This window comes from Tursiops truncatus, chromosome 3 (genome assembly GCF_011762595.2).
Source record: "Tursiops truncatus isolate mTurTru1 chromosome 3, mTurTru1.mat.Y, whole genome shotgun sequence".
NCBI lineage: Eukaryota > Metazoa > Chordata > Mammalia > Artiodactyla > Delphinidae > Tursiops > Tursiops truncatus.
The window spans coordinates 78,233,917-78,258,625 of record NC_047036.1 but is presented as its reverse complement, the minus strand read 5'-3'; the positions used below and the strand labels follow the sequence as shown (position 1 = coordinate 78,258,625).

General features: G+C 37.7%; 1 protein-coding gene and 1 long non-coding RNA gene across 4 annotated transcripts in view; one reads left to right on the top strand and one right to left on the bottom strand.

The window, feature by feature from the left end:
- LOC109549011 (uncharacterized) overlaps positions 1-3,096 on the bottom strand; it is a 173,193-nt gene extending 170,097 nt beyond the window's left edge. For 2 of the 3 annotated variants that reach the window (XR_012330790.1, XR_012330789.1), the window contains exon 1: positions 2,628-3,096. This is a non-coding gene — a long non-coding RNA (uncharacterized lncRNA). The remainder of the gene's footprint in view (positions 1-2,627) is intronic. The other variant, XR_012330788.1, reaches the window with a different exon arrangement.
- A 283-nt stretch (positions 3,097-3,379) lies between these two features.
- Positions 3,380-24,612, top strand: RIOK2 (RIO kinase 2). Its single transcript, XM_019929658.3, has 10 exons — positions 3,380-3,547; positions 6,194-6,332; positions 7,080-7,196; positions 9,664-9,839; positions 12,447-12,535; positions 14,757-14,948; positions 16,469-16,561; positions 17,713-18,237; positions 18,900-18,996; positions 23,296-24,612. Exons 1-10 carry the CDS (start codon positions 3,482-3,484, stop codon positions 23,458-23,460), a joined length of 1,659 nt encoding a protein of 552 aa, XP_019785217.1. The 5' UTR covers positions 3,380-3,481; the 3' UTR covers positions 23,461-24,612.
- The last annotated feature ends 97 nt before the right edge of the window (positions 24,613-24,709 follow it).

Sequence of the window (24,709 nt, the reverse complement as noted above, 5' to 3'; positions counted from 1 at the left end):
AAAAAATATTATTTTCATAAAACAAATGTTAACCAAATATTCTTGGTTCCTAGGCATACACAGAAGAGAGTGATTCTCAACCAGAGCAGCATGGAGATTATGGGGCTGAGATGGGGACTTACATTAACCAAAAGTTTAGAAACACCAAGTCAAGTCCAACCCTTTCATAATATAAAGGAACCTATGAATTTACCCTCTATGGAAAAAAAAAACTGCAGATATGGTTAAGAATCTGGGTGGGCCCTAAATGTAATCACATGTATTTTTATAAGACACAGACAGAGGGAGACACACACAGAACTGGAGAAGTCTACGTGACTACAGTGTCAGAGACTGGAGTGATGCAACCACTAGGTAAAAAACACCAGCAGTCACCAAATGCTGGCAGAAACCGGAAGTGGCAAGAAACAGATTCTCCCTCAGACACTCTGGTTGCAGCATGGTCCAGAACCTTTTGTAAAAGAATGAATTTTGATTGTTTTAAGCAACCAAGTTTGCAGTAATTTGTTAAGCAGCCCTAGGAAACTAATATAAGGATATTACACAAAAGCTTTATGGAATGCATGGTATTTTAAGAATGGCAGGTAGGATTTACATGTACAGTGACTGTAAAGAATAAAAAGAAAAGGGGAAGGGAAAGTGAGCATTAGAGATGAAGAGAAAATGCAGTGAGACAGAAAATCAAGGGAGTTGTACAAGGTAAAAACAAAGTAGTTCAATTAGGCAAGTGTATATGCCACTTAGAAGTAATGATACATTACTGAAGATTTTAAATGCCAGCCTAAGAAGTCTGAACTTTAAGAAGTTTGAACTTTAATTTCTGGACAGTCAAGATCTCTGCAGCTTGTGAGGACAAGCCCCGTATGTGGAGGGGAGAGGCATAGGAGACAGAGTATGGAAAGAAGAAATAATGATGTGATAAATCCTTTGCATACCTCTTATACTATTCTCTAACTTTTTACTCATATTCTTCCACCAGAAGGCTTAAGGGTTGGGATTGAGTTTCCCCAAGATCGAGAAAAAATTCTGACATACAGATAAACAGTAAATGAGTGAATGAAGAATATTGTGCATTTTTTCTTTGTCATTACTAAGCATGGTATGGTAGAGCAGAATACTGAACAGTACTTGAATCACTTTTACTCTTCAAAGGTTTGATTAAGATGTTTTAAAAATATATATTAATATTGAAAGTATAAAATATTTGGGCTCAGTGTGATTATCCCCAGGGAATACGCCAGAACCAGGACAGCAATTCTAGCCAAATCCAATCAATTAGTGGTGGTTGCCTGGAGCAGAGTTAAGAAGTAAGCTAAGGTTTGTGTCACAATAGATTAATAATGTCTGCTAAAGTGTTAGATTAAAAATAGACCCCAAATGACTCGTGTTTCTCATCCCATTCTTGCTCCATAAGTTAGTCATTTGGTTTCCTTAAAAACTTTTTATTTTTTAAAATAAATTTATTTATTTTATTCATTTATTTTGGGCTGCAATGGATCCTCGTTGCTGCACACAGGCTTTCTCTACTTGCAGTGAGTGGGGGCTACTCTTCGGTGTGGTGCACAGTCTTCTCATTGCAGTGGCTTCTCTTGTTGCAGAGTATGGGCTCTAGGCATGCAGGCTTCAGTAGTTGTGACACACGGGCTCAGTAGTTGTGGCTCACGGGCTCAGTAGTTATGGCACGCAGGCTCTAGAACACAGGCTCAGTAGTTGTGGCACACGGGCTTAGTTGCTCCACAGCATGCGGGATCTTCCCGGACCAGGGGTTGAACCCGTGTCCCCTGCATTGGCAGGCTGATTCTTAACCACTGCACCACCAGGGAAATCCCAAAACTTTTCATTTTTATGTCTTATGTGAATTACAGAAAGAAAAATTCCATTTCAATGAAGATTTCCATTAGTTGAGATTGGTTAATCAAAAATTTACTGAATTCAAGTAAAAAAAGAAGGCAAAGGTTGTGTTGAGGGAATAGAGGGTTGCTCTGCTTTCTTTATTCTCTATTTCATTATATTAACTATCCTGGCTGAAAAGATAGGGCAGATTCAACTGCCTGCCTTAGAATTCCAGTGCATGTTTTATTGAAGGACTAGTTCTGTGTCTGGACAGAGCAACATACCCAGTGGGGCCTTTGAGAAGAGGAAAATCAGCACACGCGTCAGTGAAAAACCGGAGGTGGGGGAAGGATATTCCAAAGTTTATACTAAAGGTTTTGAGGCTAGACCCAGGGAGAGGCTGAACAGCAGTGGCCCACAAACCTCCGCGAGCAAATGCAGCACCCTCACCTCACGTGAGTAGCGAACCAAAATAACTGCCTTTTTTTTTTTTTTTTCCGGAACGCGGGCCTCTCACTGTTGTGGCCTCTCCCGTTGCGGAGCACAGGCTCTGGACGCGCAGGCTCAGCGGCCATGGCTCACGGGCCTAGCCACTCCATGGCGTGTGGAACCCTCCCGGGCCGGGGCACGAACCCATGTCCCCTGCGTCGGCAGGCGGACTCCCAACCACTGCAACACCAGGTAAGCCTATGCCTTTTAAAGGTTTAAAATATAGCTCATGAAACGAGATATAAATGCAAACATTATCATACAAGTTTTGTTATACTTGTAAGAAAGTATAGTAGAATACGCACCCTCTTTGTCGGGGTGCAAGATGTTTACGGTCCCGCTCCGGCTACATTTTTGTTGCCGTAGGTTGGAGTCCCAGGGCGGATGTCGGCAGTTCTCCTAAAGCCCTTAAATCGGGTCCTCAATTGACAACCCACGTAGGTAAGCTCGGAAACGTCAAAATGCGCACTTTTTCTGGAAAAGCGCGGGAGAGACGCCGGCTACAGCCCCGCCCCCACACGTCACTCCAGGCTCCACCCCCCCAGCAGGCGCAGGCGCACTTCGGAGTCTCGGGGACCAACTTAAACCAAGTAGTGAGCAGATGCCAGAGTTCTCTTTAACCACGTCTGCCCCTGTCCTGAGCATGCGCAGTTAGACAGGGGCCTGCTAGTGTGGTTACTCTATTTCTAACCTCCTGGACTGTCCGGCGTCCGGCTCAGGTTCATTTTCTCCATCTCTTAGTGGAAGTCACTTCGCCTAAAGTAGGAGTTGCTGTTAAACGTGCTCCTCCCATTAAACTACCACTCTGCTCTTAGAGGCGGGTCGCATCCTTCAGGCAGCCGGTCCTGACAGATATGAAAAATAAATGGCGTATGATAGAGAGCACTTAGAGTCCGCCGACTAAGCCACATAACAAAATCACTTTACAAAAAAATACTCTGCTTTGTTCCGTACTATATGCTTCATAAGACTCAGAAGACGTTTTATTGCCCCCAAGTCAGTGAGAACGGTACCTCTTTTTAGTAACAAGGACCTGTAGTATAAGCTGCGCAGGCGCGAGCCGCCCGGCCGCTGTGAGGCGCGGGAGAAGCCGGAATGTCAGCTTTCCTATCGCTGTCTGGTTGTTGAAACAGGATTCTGGCCTGGGTCCGGGGCCGCCATGGGGAAGGTGAATGTGGCCAAGTTGCGTTACATGAGCCGGGATGACTTCAGGGTCCTGACCGCGGTAAGAAGTTCGCCATTTTTCCCTCTCCCCTGACCTTTTCTACCGCGCGTGCTCTTCCTCTTCCTCCAAGTTTGCTGGGAGCTGAGCGCGCTTTAGGCCCTGGTACGCGGCCGAGGTTGGGAATGGGGAAAAGACCGGACAGTCGGATTTTTCAAAAGCCTTTGTTCAGAAGCTTTTTATCTTCCCCCACGTAAAGCAAAGACCCCTCTTTTCCTTCCTATTTTGCTCCCCTTCTCCAGAGCCACATCGAATCTCTGTAGCCTGGGAAGCTTCTCTGATCCTGGGCTTCTGACCAGCTGAGAAGGGTTTAAGAATCCTGAAGAGTAATTGATAGCATTGAGTTCCCTACTCACAGATTGAGTCACATAGCGTTCCTTCAGTTTCATTCAATCCACACATACTTATCGGATATGTAGTAACCGTTTTAGAGAATTCCACGGGTTACAGGACAGACAAGACGAAGGAGGCAAATCATCAAGTAAACGAATAAATAAGGGATAATGTGAAGATAATAAGTTCTATGAAGATGATAAAGCGAATAACGGAATAGAGACCCCTCATGGTGGAGGCAGGGAGCCTGAATACTGTTTTTAAATTCTTTAGTCAGAGAAGACTGCCCGAGTGCAAGAATCTTGTCTGTTTTTATAAAGTTCCTGGTATTTGGTAGGTACTGAATAAATATTTGCTAAGTAAAAGAAAGAATGCGGGGCGGGCATAACAGCTGAATGAGAAGGAGCCGGTCCAGTGAAGTCCTTGGAAAGAATTGAAGGGAGAGGAAGCTACAGTGGTGAGTGCAAAGGCCCCAAGGCAGGAACAATTTCTGAAGACTAGAAAGGCCAGTGTGGCTGGAGCATAGTGAGCAAGAGACTGAAGAGTTGGAGATGTAACTGGGAAAGGTGAGAGCCAGATCATGTGCTATAGATAGTCATGCAGGCTTGGTAAAGAATTTTGAATATATTCTAAGTATAGGGGAGCCACTGAATGTTGTTAAGCAAGGAAGTGACAAAAACGGATTTTATGGTCTTAGTCTTATAGCACAAAGATCAACACATAGATTAGGCATTTGCAGAATAAAACACATTTATTTAGGAGCTATTATTTTTTGCTTAAATAGGCATTTCTTAAGGAATAAACTATCAAATGCAAATTCAGTGTAAAATTTGGAAGACACTTCTTTCTCCTCCCATAGATTCTGAAATTCAGCCACACTTTCTCTAAATACCTACTGTCAAAAGATACCTTCCTTCTCTACTTCCTCAGCACATTAACTCACTCCTTAATGCCTCTGACAGAAATAGGGGAGTCGAGAATGTTAGAGGCTGGGAGAAACAGAACAAAGCATGGAAGATTAGTTAAGTTTAAAGTGTGAGATTTTGGTTGGGACATCAAAACGATGCCAGATTTATCTTCCAAAACTTTATTTTTGCAATTCTTAAGTTCTTTTTGAAGCTCACCAAGGAATGGCCTAATTCATTAAATATTTCAGTCTCAGTTGAGTGTTACTAGTCTTGGTATCAGTGGCCACCTTTCCTTGACCATCTTCCCTTTACTTCTCTGGCACCTCCTACATCAATAATCATACTTTGACTGGCTGCCCTTACCTTTCAGTGTGAATTCCCCCCCCCCCCCCGCGAAGTTCTGTCCCTTATCCCTCCTTTTTCTTCCATTATCTCTCGCTTAATGATCACATCCACTTTATGTATGACTTTATCTCTTACCTCCATCAAGTAATTGACGATTTTTTCCCTGTAGTTATGACTTCATTCCCAAGTGCAGATCAGCCTTTCCAATTTTCCTTAAACATCTTCATCTGAAGTACCTTCCATGAAGGACCTTCCAACACCTCAGACTCAGTGTGCTCATATCAAATTAATCAACTTTGTCTACCCCTTCACTCCTTTCCCAAACTCTATTAAAATAATAATAATTATTACTATCTTAAAGCCTCTTCTTTCTTTTCACTTCACCTTTGACTCTTCATTCACTTTACCCTCCCACATCCAGTGCCAATCCCTCCCATACTAATTTCTTTAATTCTTTCCCTCCATTACCACCACCTCTTCCCTGTCCTGGCTTCTGTTTTCTCTGGCCCAGACTGTTGTCTTAGTTCTCCAATACAGCACCTCCAGTTTTTGCCTTCTCTAAACCACTTTGCATATTCCTGCTAGATTAACATCCTTAAAACAACCCTTAAATCTCCCTTGCCTAAGCATCTTCATGAGTTTCCTACTTTCCTTAGTATAAAATCTAAAACTTTTGGTCTACATTTCAGGTCCTTTCATATCTTCTCATTAAATACCTTCTTAATAAATACCTGGAATATCTGTAGTTATTAAGCACAAATATTTGGATGTCAATACGTATTTTGGTACATACCATATGTTAGTAACTATGTTAAGCACTCACAATTCATACTCTTGAAGTGCATATAGTATAGTAGAGAGAGAGAGAGAATATGAATATCAATGATTAAATACCAAATTGTGATTTAAAATATGTCTAGAGAAGGTAATAATTATGTCTCACAATTGGTTGGGAAACTGCATGGTCAGGAAAGTTTGACGGAGAAGTTAAGTTTTTCACAAGGTTTTGGTAGACAACAGCTCTATGTTGATTATGATTGCATTTTGATTTCTTCAATTGCAGGTTGAAATGGGCATGAAGAACCATGAAATTGTTCCCTGCAGTTTGGTTGCTTCTATAGCCAGCCTTAAACATGGTGGTTGTAATAAAGTTTTAAGAGAACTAGTAAAACATAAACTTATAGCTTGGGAGCGAACGAAATGTAAGTATTTGAGGCACCGTTTGTGATTTTCCCTGTAACTGGCTTCCGCCAGAGCAGGTATTCCAAAAAGCAGGTGGAAGCTGCCAGACTAGGAAAGCACTAGACATAGAACTGACACAGTACACTTCTACCATGTTCTATTGGTCAGAGCAATCACAGGGCCCACCCAGATCCAGGAGGCTAGAGAAATAGCCTTCATTTCCTCATAGGGGATTAGCAAGTTCCAATTGCAGAAGAACAAGTGGGATTAAGATATTGTTGCTGTCTTTGGCAAGTACAGTCTGCCAAAGGACTCTAGAGCATTACCTCTCAAACCATAGTGGTGAGGGATGAGTTTCTCTTTTTCCATCTATTATGGATCCGTACCTTTATAAAATAATAAAAATAATTACTAGAAAAATAAAAAACTGACAAAATACAGGCACAAATTCCTTCTTATTAGAATTGAAGACATAAAATAACTTAGTCAAATTGATACAAAAATTTTTGAACCACTTAGTTTCTATAACTTGTCACAGTCTAGTAACAAACATTTATAGACTGGTATCAGTCTGTAGGTTACACTTTGAGTAACACTGCTCTAGAGAAGAAATAAAAATTACAGCAAGAAATGCTAAAACTCATAAGTCTGGGTAGCTAGTGTTTTTCCAGCTAAGACTTCCCTTGTTTAAATTTTTCTCTTGACCTGATGTGACTTGATGGTACAGTGTAACTAAAATATGGTCTTTCTCATTTGATTTTTTCTAGCTGTCCAGGGCTATCGGTTGACAAATGCAGGCTATGATTACCTAGCTTTGAAAACACTTTCTTCTAGACAGGTGGTTGAGTCTGTTGGAAACCAGATGGGTGTTGGCAAAGAATCTGGTAAGTGCTGATAGTACTATTGAGTGCATTTTATTTGCTTTAGTTTATGTTTCCCCTTGAGAAAGGATTCATCTTTTCTATTTTTCTAACTAAACAGTAAATTGAAAAGTTGCTTGAAAGCAATACAGATTTTGAAATTACCCTTAGTTTAGTAAACTACTGTTTTTTCATAAGTCTATCACTGAAAGTTCAGTTATACCAAGAATCGGTTTTCCTCTAATAACTGAGATCTTTGGCAAATACTTTATTTGTTCTTATTTTAATATCTGATAAATTGAACATTTGGAATAATTTTTAAAAGTATCACAAGGGGGCTTCCCTGGTGGTGCAGTGGTTGGGAATCCGCCTGCAAATGCAGGGGACATGGGTTCGAGCCCTGGTCCAGGAAGTTCCCACATGCCGCAGAGCATCTAAGCCCGTGTGCCACAACTACTGAGCGTGTGCTCTAGAGACCACAAGCCACAGCTACTGAGCCCGCGTGCACAACTACTGAAGCCTGAGCACCTAGAGTCTGTGCTCCACAAGAGAAGCCACCCAAGTGAGAAGCACGTGCACTGTACCAAAGAGTAGTCCCCCCTCACCGCAACTAGAGAAAGCCCGCGCGCAGCAACGAAGACCCAATGCAGCCAAAAATAATAAATAAATATTTTTTTTTTTAAAAAGTATCACAAGGAAGTTATAAAAACCACACTTTCCATCACAGCAGTATGATCAACAGGGCAAAGTTAGATATGTGTAGAACCACAGAAAAAAATTCTAAAATAGCATTAAACAAATACCTATGTAGTGGTTTTTTATGTGTGGTAAAAATAAAGAACAGAGAAAGATTTTCTTTATGCCATGCTCTCTTATACACTACTTTTTGTCCTACAAAGTTTATGCTGTATAGTTACATACTTTAAACTGAGAGAGCAAAAAAATTAAAATTAGGGCTTCCCTGGTGGCGCAGTGGTTGAGAGTCCACCTGCCGGTGCAGGGGACACGGGTTCGTGCTCCGGTCTGGGAGGATCCCACATGCCACGGAGCGTCCAGACCTGTGAGCCATGGCCGCTGAGCCTGCGCGTCCAGAGCCTGTGGTCCGCAACGGGAAAGGCCACAACAGTAAGAGGCCCGAGTACCACAAAAAAAAAAAAATTAAAATTAGAAGTAAAAAAACTATTAGGAAACCTATTCCAAAGGAGGTTGTTTTGGTACTTCATATGGTTTGTATGTCTACTATATTAATATCCAGAGTATGGTATATATTTAATAAGTAATATTAGACTTACTAAATACGGGAGTGTGTGTGTGTAAAAATGTATAAAATGATGTAATGAAACACCTCTTTTTCCTCTTAATTTTTTTATGTCCAATTTTTTTCAATTAAAAAAATGGCTTTCTTTTAATTTTTAAGAACTTCATTACTTGCAAAACAGAGTACGAGTACGGTAAAAAGTGAATCTTAACTCCTAACCCAGGTCTCCATCTCCTGTTACTACTTCCCAAAGCTATCACTATTTATTAATATTGTACATATCCTAGAAATATTCTATGTAAATACAAGTATATAATGTACTGAGGATGTATGTATATACATTCACATATCTTTTTAATCATAGGTGAAAGCAAACAGTACTTACAATTCTACACCTTGATTTTTTTCCACTTGGTGCATCCCTGACATCATTTCATATTAGCAGAGGTGTCTTTCTTGTAGTTGCCAAGTATTACAGTCTTAGAAATTAAATTATTAGAGCTAAAGTTATGCACATTCAAAATTTTGATATTACCAAATTTCATTCCAAATTGTGTCAATTTATAATCTCACGAACATGAGAGGCTGTTTCTCTCATGAGTAATTAGGACATGTTCTAAATGTTAGTATTAAAATAGCAACTTGTTTGATAGAATATTTATGGGAAGATCTCCATTCTGATTATTATAGGATTATATTTGGATACTCAGTATTTATTCATTGAAGCAATTTAAGAATTGAACTTCACATTGTTGAAAAGAAAGAATTTTTTTTCTTTTTGGCCCTGCTGCGTGGCAATGCAGGATTAGCTCCCCGACCAGGGATCTAACCCATGTCCCCTGCAGTGGAAGCGCAGAGTCTTAACCACTGGACCACCAGACAAGTCCTATGTTGAAAAGGAAGATATTATTAATCACTGCTCGTACATGTAGGACACTAAGCAACAATTAGATGTATTCCCACTAAATGGAATTGAGCATTGAGCATCTTTGGAAGCAGTAACCTTTGACACCTTTGCATCCCTGTTTTCTTTTGTAGTAGATATTAATACATGTCATCATTTTGTATTGTAATTAAAATTACAATAAAAAGAATTTTGCTGAATGGTAACTATTTCTAGTTATTAGGAAAGATAAAATTTGGAACAAATAAAACCAAAGTTAGAAAATTGGAATTGTTTAAATTTACTGGAATAAAAATATAATAATGATCCTTTCAAAAATTTGACTCTAGATATTTACATTGTTGCAAATGAAGAAGGGCAGCAATTTGCATTAAAGCTTCACAGACTGGGAAGAACCTCCTTTCGAAATCTGAAAAACAAGCGTGATTATCATAAACACAGGCATAACATGTCTTGGCTTTATTTATCTCGTCTCTCTGCCATGAAAGAATTTGCTTATATGAAGGTATTTTTAATTTTATATTTTTAACCAAACAATATGTGTAGTTAAAAGGTTGTAGTGACATGCATCAGTCTGTTGCCTCCTCATCTCCCTACTCCTAGTCCCAATCCTTAACAGTCACTTTTTAACTCTTTAGACTATTTCTGGTATTTGTTTTTCTCGTGGTTTCCTTCTACGCAAAGGTATTTTTAGCTGTTATAAATGCATAAAGGCAACTTGTATTCTACAATAGTAACAAGATAGAGTAGCCTGAAATAAATAGTGATGTAATTGCCTCACAAATATGTATGTGTGAATGTAAATCTATACCTGTCTATGCATATGTCTGTCTCTAATTGAAAACACCAGATAATTACCTTCTGTAGAAACCTTAGTCTCTCAGGTAAGTTGACTGGTATTTTTTTTTCCCTCAATGGGAGAAATGTCAATTTATGAATTTGTATGTATATTAGAAATGGTAAAAATCTTTAGTTTTCAACCTTTTACCTTCCAAATTAAGTTCAACATAGATTTACTAAATATCTTTAATAATAACCAAATTAATTGTCTTCACTAATAATTTAAATTAGAAAATAACTGCATTCTTATTATTCTCTCCAGTAGGATTTATTTGTTATAACTTATCTTTTTAAAATTTTGAATTATTAAAAGTCACTCCAGTGTATGACCTGTTGTTTCTTGGGAATTTCAGTTTGATGTTCTTTGAGTAGGTTATTTTAATTCATGTGCTTAAATTTTTAGTAATCCTGAGGGAAGAATCCTCTAGTCAGTATAAGTAAGTGATATCAATACCATACATGTTGTGTTTTTTGTGTTATATCAATGGTTTGTATCCTGTGATAGTAAGTAGGCAGTTTAGTAGGAATTGTTATACATTTCCCCCAAACTATATTAAGTGTCTTCTTGGAGTTTTTATATGAAGGCACAGGAATAGAGCCTGGTTGTGGATAAATATGCTTCTTAAATTTATTCTCTCTTTTCCTAAGCGAAAATAAGATAAGATTGAGCTATAACTTAAGGGTTAAGCTATGGTACAAGGGCTAGACCACTATGACAATAGTTAGAGTTGTCACATACTGTTGAGCTGCCAAAGCATGTTCAAAACCATTTGGATTTAAAAATAACAAATATATGGCCAAGCAGACAATCTTTGGGGAGAGGGAAATAGTTCAGTTCCTGTCCAAAGAAGGTAGGAAGTAGAGTAGACAGCTCTTAAAATTAACCCTGTTAATAAGCATATATTGAGTGTCAGCTGTGTGCCTACCTCTATATTAAGTATTTTGTTGGGGGAGGTGAACAGCGGATACCAAAGAAATAACGGGTGCAGTGTGTGTCTTAAAGTTGGAAAGATAACATGAACACACCTAAAACAGAACAGTTTAAATGTCAAATTATATGTTGAGTTTAGAGAATCTTCTGTAGAGTAGAATGATCGTTGAAGGAGGTTTCATAAGTGAGTGGGAGTTGAGTAGAGTAATGGAGTTGCATATGATTTGTCTGTAAGGAAAAGACAATAAGACAGTGTACTTTGCAAAGGAACCAGAATGGCAAAGACATGAATATTCGTGTGAGCCCTGTGTGTATGGGGACAGTCACTAAGGTGACTGTCTTGATCACACTCCAGAGTGTTTATTGGACAGAGTATTGAGAGAACTAGGACTGGATAAGTGGATTAAAGAGTTTTGAAAACTAGGAAAAGTTATTCAGACTGAAGTCAATATTTACAGCCATTGTAGTTTTTTTAAAATGGAGTATTGACGCAAGCATCTTAGTTGGTATTGGTACACTGAAGAAAGGTTTGGTGTGGTAGCAAGAACTAGAACCACTGTTGGCGTGATTCAGGTATCAATGACAAAGGCCCTGTCACATAATAGATTTATATTGTATATTGTGGTCTGAAGAAAAAGGTCAGTGCTGTATAAACTGAAATGCCTAATATATTGGAATATTTCATTTCCTGATATGCCAGAAGACAGAATATTTCCTAAATTACAATTTATTTCCATTTGAATTTTTTAAGCACACTCCCAGGAAATGACAGAAACTTACAAAATAGAAGATATACATATTGTAAGAGACGAAACTTCTTAAAGGCAGAGACATTTTCACACTCATTTTTGTAAACCTAGCACAGTGTATAATATTTAGTAAATGTTCAGTAAATGAATGTTTGGTAAAAAAGTGAATTACAGGGGCTTCCCTGGTGGCGCAGTGGTTGAGAGTCGGCCTGCCGATGCAGGGGACACGGGTTCGTGCCCCAGTCCGGGAAGATCCCACATGCCGCGGAGCGGCTGGAGCCGTGAGCCATGGCCGCTGAGCCTGCGTGTCCAGAGCCTGTGCTCCACAACGGGAGAGGCCACAACGATGAGAGGCCCGCGTACCGCAAAAAAAAAAAGTGAATTACAAAAACTGGTTTACAATGTTGTTTTTATGTATAGCTCCTTCTGTGCAGTGAATAAACCATGCATAAATAATCGTGTGTTAACTTTTTGTAAAGTTGTAAAGGCTTACATGTTTTTTTTCTGGTTGTGGACAGGTACACTTAATTTTATTGTTCCCTAAAAATTAATGGCCTTTTCATTACTTTTTACCTGTTTTGCTATATTTTAGGCATTGTATGAAAGGAAATTTCCAGTTCCAAAGCCAGTTGATTATAATCGCCATGCAGTGGTCATGGAACTCATAAAAGGCTATCCTCTGTAAGTATAATTCTTGGAACCTTCAGTCCTAATAAATAATTATAAGGTTCAATTTTAAAAAATAATTTTTTTTTGTAAATGGAATATTGCTTCTGGGAGGTTAGAAATTAACATAAAGTAGTAGACTTAAAGGCAAATTGAAAATTCAGTTTCATTCTGACAATATGGATTTTACCACAATTTTTTTTTTTTTTTTTTTTGCCGGCCTCTCATTGTTGTGGCCTCTCCCATTGTGGAGCACAGGCTCCGGACGCGCAGGCCCAGCAGCCATGGCTCACGGGACCAGCCGCTCCGCGGCATGCGGGATCCTCCCGGACCGGGGCACGAACCGGTATCCCCTGCATCGGCAGGTGGACTCTCAACCACTGCGCCACCAGGGAAGCCCGACAATATGGATTTTATACTCTCTGACTCAGTAAATAAACAGTCTAGTATGTGCCAAGCGCTGTTCTAGGCTCCCCAGTAAACAAAACAAAGTCCCTGCCCTCATAGAGCTTACTTTCTGATGGAAGGAAACTTGCAGGAAATAGCTAAACAAGGAAATATTTGATACATCAGATGGTGGTAAATGCCATGCATAAAAATAAAGTGGGGTAAGGAGGACAGGAAGTGTTGAGGTGGGTGGGTGTAGGAGGCTGCTATTTTACATGGAGTGACCAGGAAAAGTCTCCTTGATAAGGGGATTTTTGAGCAGAATCCTGAAAGGAGAGAGGAAATCATGCAGATATCTAGGAACATTTCAGGCAGAGGCAAGAGCAAATGCGTAAATCCTGGAATGGGAGTATGCCTGCATGTTCAGGAAACAGAAGGCCACTGTGGCTGGAGCTGAGTGAGTAAGGGGAGAAATTGTAAATGATGAGATCACAGAGGCAGCAGACGATTTGTAAGCCATTGCAAGGATGTTCTATTTATTTATTTTGGTGGGGAGGATATATTTGACATACAACATTCAGTAACTTTAAGGTTGATTTGATACATTTATATTTCCTAATGTGATTGCCATTGTAGCAATAGTATAAGGACTATTTTGATTGAGACAGGAAGCCACTGGAGGATTTTTTTTTTTTTTTTTTTTTTGGTGGCAGTGAAAACTCCAGGTCCTAACCACTGGACTGCCAAGGAACTCCCTGCCATTGGAGGATTTTGAATTAAGAAGAGACATGATCTGACTAATGTTTTAATGGTATCACTCTGACTGCTGTATTGAAAATAGACTGAAAGGAGACTAGGACAGGATTAGGAAGAAAAGTTAGGAAATTATTGTAATAATGCAAGCAAGAGATGATAGTAGTTTAGATCAGAGTGGTAGATGTGAAGGTGATGAAAAGTGGTCAGATTTTGGATATGTTTTACAGTCAGGGCCTACATGATTTGTTTGGGATTGTATTGATATAAAGGAAGGGGCAGGTAAGGATAACACCAAGATCTGGGGCCTGAATAATTGGAGGGATAAAGTTGCCATTTACAGAAATGGGAAAAACTGCAGAAAGACAGTTTGGAGTTAGAGGGTGGGGCAGAATCAGAGGTTCAGTTTGGGACATGGTAAGTTAGAGATGCCCAGAAGCTCAGAGAAGTCTAGATTGAAGTCTGTGTATGAGCCTGTATGAGATCACCAAGAATGGTTAAGATAATAGGTCTTAAGATTAACCTTTGAGGAGCTCCAAAATTTATACGTCAGGGAAAAGCTGAAGAACTAGCTAAAAAAACTAAGAAGGAATGATCAGTGCAGAAAGAGGACAGCCTGAAGAGTTAGTGTACCAAGGGTCAAGTGAAAGGAGCTGCTTCAAGGAGGGGGAAGAGGTTAACTGACAGACCAGATAATGATGAAGGTGGAGAATTGACCATTGGATATAGCAACATGTAAGTCATTGGTAGTTTTGACGAGAGCTATTTCATTGGAACAAGGTTGAATGAAAGCTTGCTTGAAATGGGCTCATTAGAGTGCTCATTGAATTGGAGAAAGCACAAGTAGAGGAGTTTGGCTGTTAAGATGAAAGAAAGAATGTGGTGTACTGGGAAGAAGATACAGAATTGAATGGGTTGTGTCTTTTTTTTTTTTTTTTTTAAGCTGTTATATCTGTATGCTGGTAGGATTGAAGAGAAAACTGCTAGGGAGGCATGATGAAATGGAAATAATATTTAAATGTAAATACACACATGCTTGCTTTCATTAAAATCATAAATGAGGACAAATAACCATTTTCACACTTAACACTTTCAGATGTCAGATACACCATGTTGAAGATCCTGCATCAGTATATGATGAAGCTATGGAACTAATTGTTAAACTTGCAAATCATGGGCTGATTCATGGAGATTTCAATGAATTCAATCTCATTTTGGATAAAGATGACCACATCACCATGATCGATTTTCCACAGATGGTTTCAACTTCTCATACCAATGCTGAATGGTATATTCTGGATGTAACTGTGTTTATGTGTGATGCAGTCATCTTTTATTTATTAATAATTTTTAAGCTTTGTCATACTGTCATTGGGGTTAATAACTGGTTTGAAGTGGCTGATGTTAAGAGTCTAAAAATTGGGATGTCAGAATGCTCTGATTTTCCCACTAAGAATTTTTCTTACTCCTCGGTATTTTAAAACTGAAAAAAAATGCACTTTGATACAGTTTTTAAAACCTATTCATTAAAATAACGCTGTATATTAGAAATCTGAAGAAACTGCCTACTTTTATAAATCATCAAAAGAATTTGAATTACTCTTGTAACCTGACAGACTTGAAAAAGTCAAACTTTCTCAGCCATGGAACTCTTTATTCAAACAAACGTTTAGGTGGAAGCCCAATTTTTAAAACAAAAGCCTGCTCAGAAGAAGTAGGGACATGGAAGGAGGAACCCTAGAACCACATCCTCTCTGCCTTTCCCCTTTTCTCTCTGCTTCATGGTTGCCTCCAAGAGGGCTTCACCAGGCATAATTTAATAATTTTTTATGGCCTTGATGAAAGTTACGGTTTTGTACTGAACTCAGTTACCAGACTGGTAATATCTCTCATGTTGTTTTTAGCTTTTATTTTGATAAGAGAAAGGAATTCACGTAAAACCTCATCCCTGACACAGGGCAGAATCACTTCATATACTGTGATAATCTTATTTCTCATATTACTTGACCATTTAAACAGCCACATTGTGAAATATGACAGGATATTTTACTTTATGTGTTTGTATTCTATGATGCAATTGAGTGTAATCAGATTAAGATTGAGTATTTTTTTTCTTCTATTCTCTCAATTCCACGTCATCCTGTCTCTTAATTCTCCCTTTCTGGAAACCTTCTAGAGAATTCAATCTGTTCTGGCTGCTTTATGGTAGCCTAAAAAGCAATCTGATATTCAGAGGTCCTTCTACTCTCAGTCCAAATTAACATGTCTCCAGATAACTATTTATAAGCCACAGTATCAGTTATATCCTATAGATGTTTACTGCATATTAGCTAATGGGTAATAAAGATAATATAAACATAACATTAGTCCCCAAACTTTTTCTTATGAGTCACTAGTTTATTTTTGTCTTCACCTTTCCCAGTTGACTACAGGTTCTAGTGAACATAGCTGAAGCTGATGGGAACTATAATCAGACAGACTGGAAACTAGAGAGGGATAGTAGAAATCTGCCCCCAAACTGCAGGCCCTTATCTTTTTTTCTGGGATTCATATATATGTCTCACAGTATGGGAAAACCTTGAGTTTTCTAACCATAAGAACTGTATGCCATTGACAGCTTATAGTCCTTGTTCCTGGGCTTTTAGTTTTTCAAACACCAGCAGCTGATTTGTTTCTTTTTTCTTTTGAGTAACATCCTTTTCTCTTTCATGTAACAACAAGAATGTCATAACAAGGATGTTGTCTTTGGCTAATAAGGAAAAAGATGAACAACAAAGGCTATATAAAAAATGATTCTTGCTTTTGCAGGTATTTTGACAGAGATGTTAAATGCATCAGAGATTTCTTCATGAAACGTTTCAGCTATGAAAGTGAGCTTTTCCCAACCTTTAGTGATATCAGGTTTGTATACTATGTTGCATAAAATGATAGAATTCTGAATACCAGATTTATTTAGTTCTAAAAGTTAACACTTTCATCTAAAAAATTTTCATTATTATTGTTTTTCTGTATCATTGCTATATAATATACAAATGAAACTTAAAAACTATGCCTACCTGTGGTCCATTAACCTTACTGAATTTGGAGGAGGAACCTACTTAGTTTCTTATAAATTCGAGAATGCTTATTCAATATAGGATGCTATGTGAATAACCCATTTTTAAGGAATCAAGCCAAGTGTTTATCAGAAATTGTGTTTTTCGTTTATTCACTATAGGAGCTATATTTAATTGATTCATGGAACATAATTATATGTAAATTCACACAGCCAAATGTTCTCATTTTGTATACGTAGTTAAGATATTGTTTTCTGATTTGGGATGATTGACATAACTTAAAATCTTTAGCCTCCTCTGAAAGTTAATTTATTAAGTCAGTATCAACTGAAGTTTCTGTAACTTTTCTACTAATATCTGTTGCTCTTCACAGTCATTTTATTCCTTTTTTTTTTTAAGATTCATTATTTATTTTTGGCTGCATCGGGTCTTAGTTGCAGCACACAGGATCTTTGCTGAGGCATAAGGGATCTTTCCTTGTGGCGTGCAGGCTTCTCTCTAGTTGTGCCGTGCGGGTTTTCTCTTCTCTAGTTGTGGTGCTCAGTATCCAGGGCATGTGGGCTCTGTAGTTGAGGCGCACGGGTTCCAGAGCGTGTGGGCTCTATAGTTTGCCACACACAGGCTCTCTGGTTGAGGCATGAGAGTTCAGTAGTTGTGGCGTGCGGGCTTAGTTGGCCTGCGGCATGTGGGATCTTACTTCCCTGACCAGGGACTGAACCCACATCCCCTGCATTGTAAGGCAGATTCTTTACCACTGGACCACCAGGGAAGTCCCTCACAGTCATTTTATTCTTAGATGACAACCAGCTATGTCCTTTACATTTGTGTAGTTAAGTGATTTAAGTATTACCTTTTAGGCAGAGAAAAACCTTTAAAATATATAAACTGTTAAACTCATTTGAGAGTCGTAATTTATCAGAACACTAAATACTTAATTCATGTCAGGTGGATTTTTTTCTCGCTCTCTAAATGCATAACATTCTTTTCTTTTCCTAGGAGGGAGGACTCTCTTGATGTAGAGGTTTCTGCCAGCGGCTACACAAAGGAAATGCAGGCAGATGATGAACTACTTCATCCAGTAGGTCCAGATGATAAAAATATTGAAACAGAGGAGGGATCTGAATTCTCATTTTCTGATGAAGAGATATCAGAAAAAGCAAAGCACTGTAGATCAGATATTGAAAGTGGACAGAACTCTATAGGTGAATCAGTTGACTGCTGTTACAGATCATCTGGAGACCTTGAACAGATAAAGGAAGACAGTTTGTCAGAGGACAGTGCTGATGCACATAGTTTTGAAATGACTGAATTCAATCAGCCTTTAGAAGAAATAAAAGGGCAGGTTGTTACAAACAGTTCTGTAACTGAGTTTTCTGAGGAGAATAGCAGAACTGAACATGACACCAGGCAAGATGATAAGACAGGTCAAGGTGGAATCCTCATGGGCTCTGAGGAGTATGAAGATGAGTGCCCTCATACGATTGCCTTGTCATCAGTAAACAAAGAATTAAGGCCTTTCAGGTATAGACTTCTGTTGATTGGTGTTTTACTTTAATCTGGAGACCTAGACTTTGATTCTGGTAAATGAATGTTTTTGTCAAATGACATGACAGCTATATTCTGCATCATCATGTGCAAAATGAAAGCAAATAACTCTTATAGTTAAAATTCAAATAACCCTCTACAATTGTCTTATGCTAGACAGCCTATTTATTCAATTTTAAGCAGTTCTGCTTTCAAATTCAAACTGATTACTTTCAAATAGTTAATAAGATCTCTTGATAAGTTGATGAGGTTTTAGATGGGTGAATTATTTGTATTTTTTAATAATTATTCATCTAATATATGTTTGGTTAATGTATAGTCCAATAAACATGTAGTAAGTGTGCTCTCTTAAAATATCTACTTACAGTGAATTTTCCCTCATGCTTTGAACCTTCTGTACTTATTTGTTAATGTACAGTTAAAATTACTGATATGTTATTTTTCTTTTAAGATTTTTTTTTTTTGGACAAATATTAGTGAATCAGCCTCAGCTTAGATTAGCAAAAGATCTAAAATTTAACTTTTAGATTTAGGGTAGTTTGATGAAATATGGCTTTATGTATTTCAAAGTAGTAATATGATATAAATTAAGCATAATTAACTATTAAAAATTAACTAAATTTTGATTTTAATTTTAGAGATGAAGAAAATATGGAAGATACTAATCAACATAGAACAAGAACTCTGAGTGTTACTTCTGTGGGCAGTGTGTTAAGCTGTTCAACAATTCCTCCGGTAACTATTCATTCAACATTTCCCAGGTGTTTATTAGCACCACTGTGGACAGATTATTAAGCTTAGGCGCTCTGAGGATTAGATGATGTACAGGACCACCTTGGCCATTTGGACTTCACATGTTGATAGTATAAAATTGATAACAAGTGCAAATTTAGTAAATAGAGAGGGTTCACTTCACTTTTAGCTGGAACGATCAGAGCTTTCAGGGAAAACACAGCATGTAAGTTGGCTTGAATTTGAAAGATTAAAATCATAGAAATTTAAATCCAAGGGGGACTTTGTAGATTCTCATGTGATCTTGTCCCTGCATTTTAACAATTAGGAAATTGAGGCACAGACAAGTTACATGACTTTGCTCAAGATTACTCAGCTAGTGACAGCACTGCACCTCAAATGTGAAAATGCACGAGCTTCGCTAGCTAGCTTGTTCTTAAATTGTGAAAGAGGAAAATAGGTAATTGTAAAACTTTCAGTGTCTCAAGCTTTTGTTGGACATTTAGCAACAAATGTCCAAAAGAATTTCATAAAGGACATTTTCTGGACAGGATAATGAACGTATAGTCCAGCTCCTACCGATGAGCTTTTATGCCTGCCGGCCATTTCTCCTGGCTACCCGGAAGGAAGAATCAGTTTGTTTCCTTTGTAGATTTTAAGCAGAGATAAAATTACATAATTGGTATGGTAGGTTTTTTCCTTCTGGTTGAAGGTACTAAGTTGAATACCATTGAAACTAGTTTTTATTGATAACTTTACTTAAAATGAGCAAAAGAAGAAAGTCAGTTTAGAAGGTAGAAAGGAGGAAATCAAATTATTATTTAGAAAGTGAATTCACAGGGAAAGAACTTTGTTTTTTCCTGAACTTCTCATTTTTTAAGTTCAGATATATTGTTAACAAGTTAAAATGTACACCCTGTGGAGGGTAATATGGGACATTTACAAAATTAAATCAGTTATCAAAAAATAAGCTAAAAATAACAGTACTCTGTTTTATTAATATAGTGCACTTTTAGTAGTACTGGTATCTTTACTCAATAATAGAAACATTTGGAACTTGTGAGACCAAAATAAAAGAATAAAATTCTGTAAATGCACTGATTTTATATATTCTTCTGATGGCCTCATAATTTACCTGATTTTCTGAACATAAAATTTAAGTCTGTGAAATCTTTGAAACATCTTTTAATTATGATGGAAGATAATATCTCCCTTTAAGTATTATCACCTGTCTTGGTTAAGAATTTCTTTCACTTTATGATTGCCTGTCCATTCTTGGCTTTGATATTTTTCTGTACTTATTGAGATATATTCACCCTCCTTTCTTTGATTTTATCAGATTCAAAACATAAGTGCATTTATATCTAATTGTTGGATTGGCCAAAAAGTTCATTAGGGTTTTCCTGTAAGATGTTACAGAAAAACCCGAATGAACTTTTTGGCCAACCCAGTACAGTGTTGTAAAATTGGCAATTGCATATAAAGAAAAGTTAGATTACTCCTGCTACTTTCTTAAATTCTAAGTTATGCTCTTTTCTGTATATAAAGATGATGACACTAACATTGTCTTTAGGTCTTGTCTTTATGCCATTTAACTTACAGCTAACAGAAGGAACTTATATTTCAAATGGGGTCAAGCCTATAATAAACTGGATTATAAAATACAGATTTGCCTTTAGTCTAAGGGGGGAAAAGATCTCTCTAGCCAGCTTAATCAAAAAGGTTTCCCTCTAATCATTGGAAACAAATTGACCGTGTTAACTTCTAATTCTTTTGGGAATTTGGTCATACTATTTTCCTTGAGGTCGTATTCCATTTTTTTTTAAAGGGTCAGGAGAAAAAAAACTGTTTTATTACCTTCGTTAATTTGATGATTGTTGTTTTCGTGTCTGCAAAACTAAAAGATTTGCTCTGTGTTCTTTGAAATTGTAAAATCTGTTTTCCTCTTTAAAATACTTTTATAGTTCCCTATTTATTGGCAAAGTTGCCATTTATGAATGCTGTTCTTTCTCATATGTAACAGAATTAAATTCCAGCTAAACATTAAGGTATATTGATTTTAAAAAAATACATACATGGCCACCATCAATAGCAACAAACAACAAAACAATAACAAAGTACATGATTTTCATTCTTTTTTTTCACGTACTCCTTGAAATTATACAGAAGTACAGTTGACCCTTGAACAACACTGGTTTCAATATGTGGGGTTTTTTAATAGTAAATGCTACAGTACTATATGATCTGTGGTTGGTTGAATCCGCAGGTGCAGAGGAACCTCTGATACAGATGGCTGACTCTAAGTTATACTCAGATTTTTGACTGCACAGTGAGTGGGTCAATGCCCCTAACACCCTCATTGTTCAAGGATCAACTGTATTTTATTTCGCATTTCATCATTTTTTTAAAAAAATATACTAGTGTGGATTTTTCTCCCACTTTTTAACATGAAAATTATTAACCTTGTAGGATTTTTAAATTGTTCTGAATTAGGAGGTATATGCATAGTGATTCATTACCTCCTTATTTTCTTTAGCTGCTTGATATGATTATCTTATGGTCTCATTGAAGTAAAGAACAAAGGGGAAGTTCAAGCAGAATATTTAGAAAATAAATTGATTTTTTTTTTCTTGGAACTATCCCAGAGGCCTCTGTCTGAACTCCTCTAGTTTAAATGTGGTGCATGTTCTACTGTTGTCTCAGTCTCCTGTTGGGTACCTTCTTTCCTAGTTTTATCTCTTTTCCTTACTGAGTTTACTTCTTTATGTGGCAGAACGGATTTTAGTAGTTTTTTGAGTGAGTTTGGGTGGGGGAGAGGACTTTTTATTACTAAAAATGTCTTTTTATCGTGTCCTCACACCTGATTGAGAATTTAAGTAGTAGAGTTGTGGTTTGGAAATAATTGACCTTCAGAATTCTGAAGGTATTGCTTTGTTCTCTTGGTGATAGTTAAGACGATGCTGATCTGATTCAGGTTTCTGGTCTCCTGCTGGGGTGAGGAGGCTGTGATAGTTGCCTGGCTTCCTAGGGTAGAGAAAAGTCCTAGAGGCCAGTCACTCATGTGTTAAACTTTCAGCCAATCTTAATGCTTTCAGTAATGAAATTTCTGGGATAGCAACCAGGTGCTTCTAAGACTCTGGCCTTCCTGGAACTGCATCTCCTGGGATATCAGCCTCTGCAGGAACTTGCATTTTTATTCTTCTGTTTCGCTTTATCTTCTTTTACTTTTCCTCCCACTGAGAATCATTAGACTAAAATAAAGAGGGATAACTTGTTAAAGCCTGTCTGCCTAACTATGTAAAATATCTGAAGTCTGCATTTAACTTATCTGATCCAGAGTTTTATATTACACATATACAGTCCAAGAAACAGTGCATTAGGCAGACTGGTTTTTCTAGCTCCTTTTTACCTCTCAAATCCATTAATGTTTAATTTTTTAACTTGACAGATTTTTAATAAATGCTTCTTTGTACCTAGCATGGGGTGGAGCATATTAAGAAGAGACCCTTGCTTCAACCCTTTCAGCGTTCACTCTTTTTTTAGGAGAGGTTGGATGATGCAAGATTATACACAATTAAACAGGCTGCTTCAGAGGAAAAAAAAATTATGTGAACGGAATATTCAGATTTTATTCTTCATCTTGTAAGTCATTTGACATTGGCAGCCTGTGTCTTAAGTGATAAGAAATAATTTGAATTTATGATCATTCACCGTGTGAAAACATACTGTTTCTCCCAGAAACTGTATGAGGACTTTTCCATGAGTAACTGCTGCCATCAGGTCATCTCTACCCCTGAAGTTATGAAGGCACTCTTGTGTATATTTGACCAGTAGTAAATGCTTTCAAACATAATTTTCCACTACAAAACCATGCCTCCTTTTACCTAGAAAGCAAAGGAATAAGCAGGTTGTTTTGGTTTTGTTTGTTTGTTTTTGTTTTCTTTCCATCTTGTTGGGTTTGGGGATTATGGTTGGTTGGTTTTTCCCAGTTTTCCTGATAGACACTAGGTGGCACTATGATGATTTGTTATTTAAAGAAATGTGACTATTCACTACTATGTGCTACTTTTTGCTGTAATCTGTATTTCTGTTAGGAATTTAATTCCTCCTATTTTATAACAGTTTGGTGTTTTCTCTTATTGCTGTTTAATATAGTACTGTCAGTGTTTGGAATTTTTTAAAACTCATGCTTTTAACAGAAATTTGAAAAATATTAGCAGTGTAAATCTTTGTTTTATTGAATGTTTACTCCTTATCAAAATGTTCCATTATCAGTGATACTAATTCATGAAATCTTTCCAGGAATTGGTGAAACAGAAGGTGAAGCGTCAGTTGACAAAACAGCAAAAATCAGCTGTGAGACGACGGTTACAGAAAGGAGAAGCAAATATATTTACAAAGCAACGGAGAGAAAACATGCAAAATATTAAATCAAGTTTGGAAGCAGCTAGCTTTTGGGGAGAGTAATATATTTAAGAAGTTGAATATTTTTCAAAAAGTTACTATGATCCCTTTTTAAGCCACCTTTAGTATTTTTTGCACCAAGGCAGATATATATATATAAATAGATAAGTAAACCCTCTTTCATCAATAAATTTGACTCATTCGGTACATGTCTTCTAAAGAATAAGTATAGTAATTCTGCTAAAGCAACCCAGTTTTCCAAGTAATTTTTTGTTAGGAATATTTGAGTTTTTTGTTTTTTGTTTTCAGTACGCGGGCCTCTCACTGTTGTGGCCTCTCCCATTGTGGAGCACAGGCTCCGGACGCGCAGGCCCAGCGGCCATGGCTCATGGGCCCAGCCGCTCCGCGGCATGTGGGATCTTCCCGGACTGGGGAACGAACCCGTGTCCCCTGCATCGGCAGGCGGACTTAACCACTGCGCCACCAGGGAAGCCCTTGAGTATCTTTTAAAATCGAAATATCACTGTTTTTGCCTGGTTTTGTTCTCTACCACAAACAGGTAGATTGCTTGGTTTCATATTCCAGCTTTTCCACTTACTAGTGGAAACAACCTTAGGCAAGTCTCATTTCTCTCTCCCTCTTTCTCCTTCTCTGCCTCAGTTTTCTTAGTGTTAAAATTGGATTTATAACTACTTTGTAGCCTTGTTGTGAGGATTATATGAGACAGTGCACAGAAAGCACTTAGAACAATGTCTAGCACTTTAAAGTGTAGCTATTGGAATGGTAATTACAATGATGTTTATCTTTCAGAAAATCTGCTAACGACTTGGTTGCATTTTATTTAGCCACAGGAAGAATTCACTGCCATATATTTTTTTAGTCTCTTGTATTAAGGGTAAACCAGCTATGTCTCCTTTTATTTTCTGCTACTTAAATTGGTAATGTGGTCATGGGAACAGAAATTTGAGATAGTCACACCATGATTTTTACAGTTTCCAGGTTTTATGCAGCCTGAACAGAAGTAGAAGACTTAAGGGTGGGGGGAAGTAGAAGGGATGAGAAGTGAACAGTTCTTTCTGATGTTCTTAACTGGGTGGGTCAAGAACATATTTCATGTCAAAGATAACAAATATAGTTGACCCTTGAACAACGTGGGTTTGAACTGCGAGGGTCCACTATACACAGATTTTTTTTCAATAAATACATACTACAGTACTGCGTGATCTGAGGTTGGCGGAATCTGTGGATGTGCGAGGGCTGATTGTAAAGTTATAGGTGGATTTTCAACTGGATTGGGGGTCATCGTCCCTAA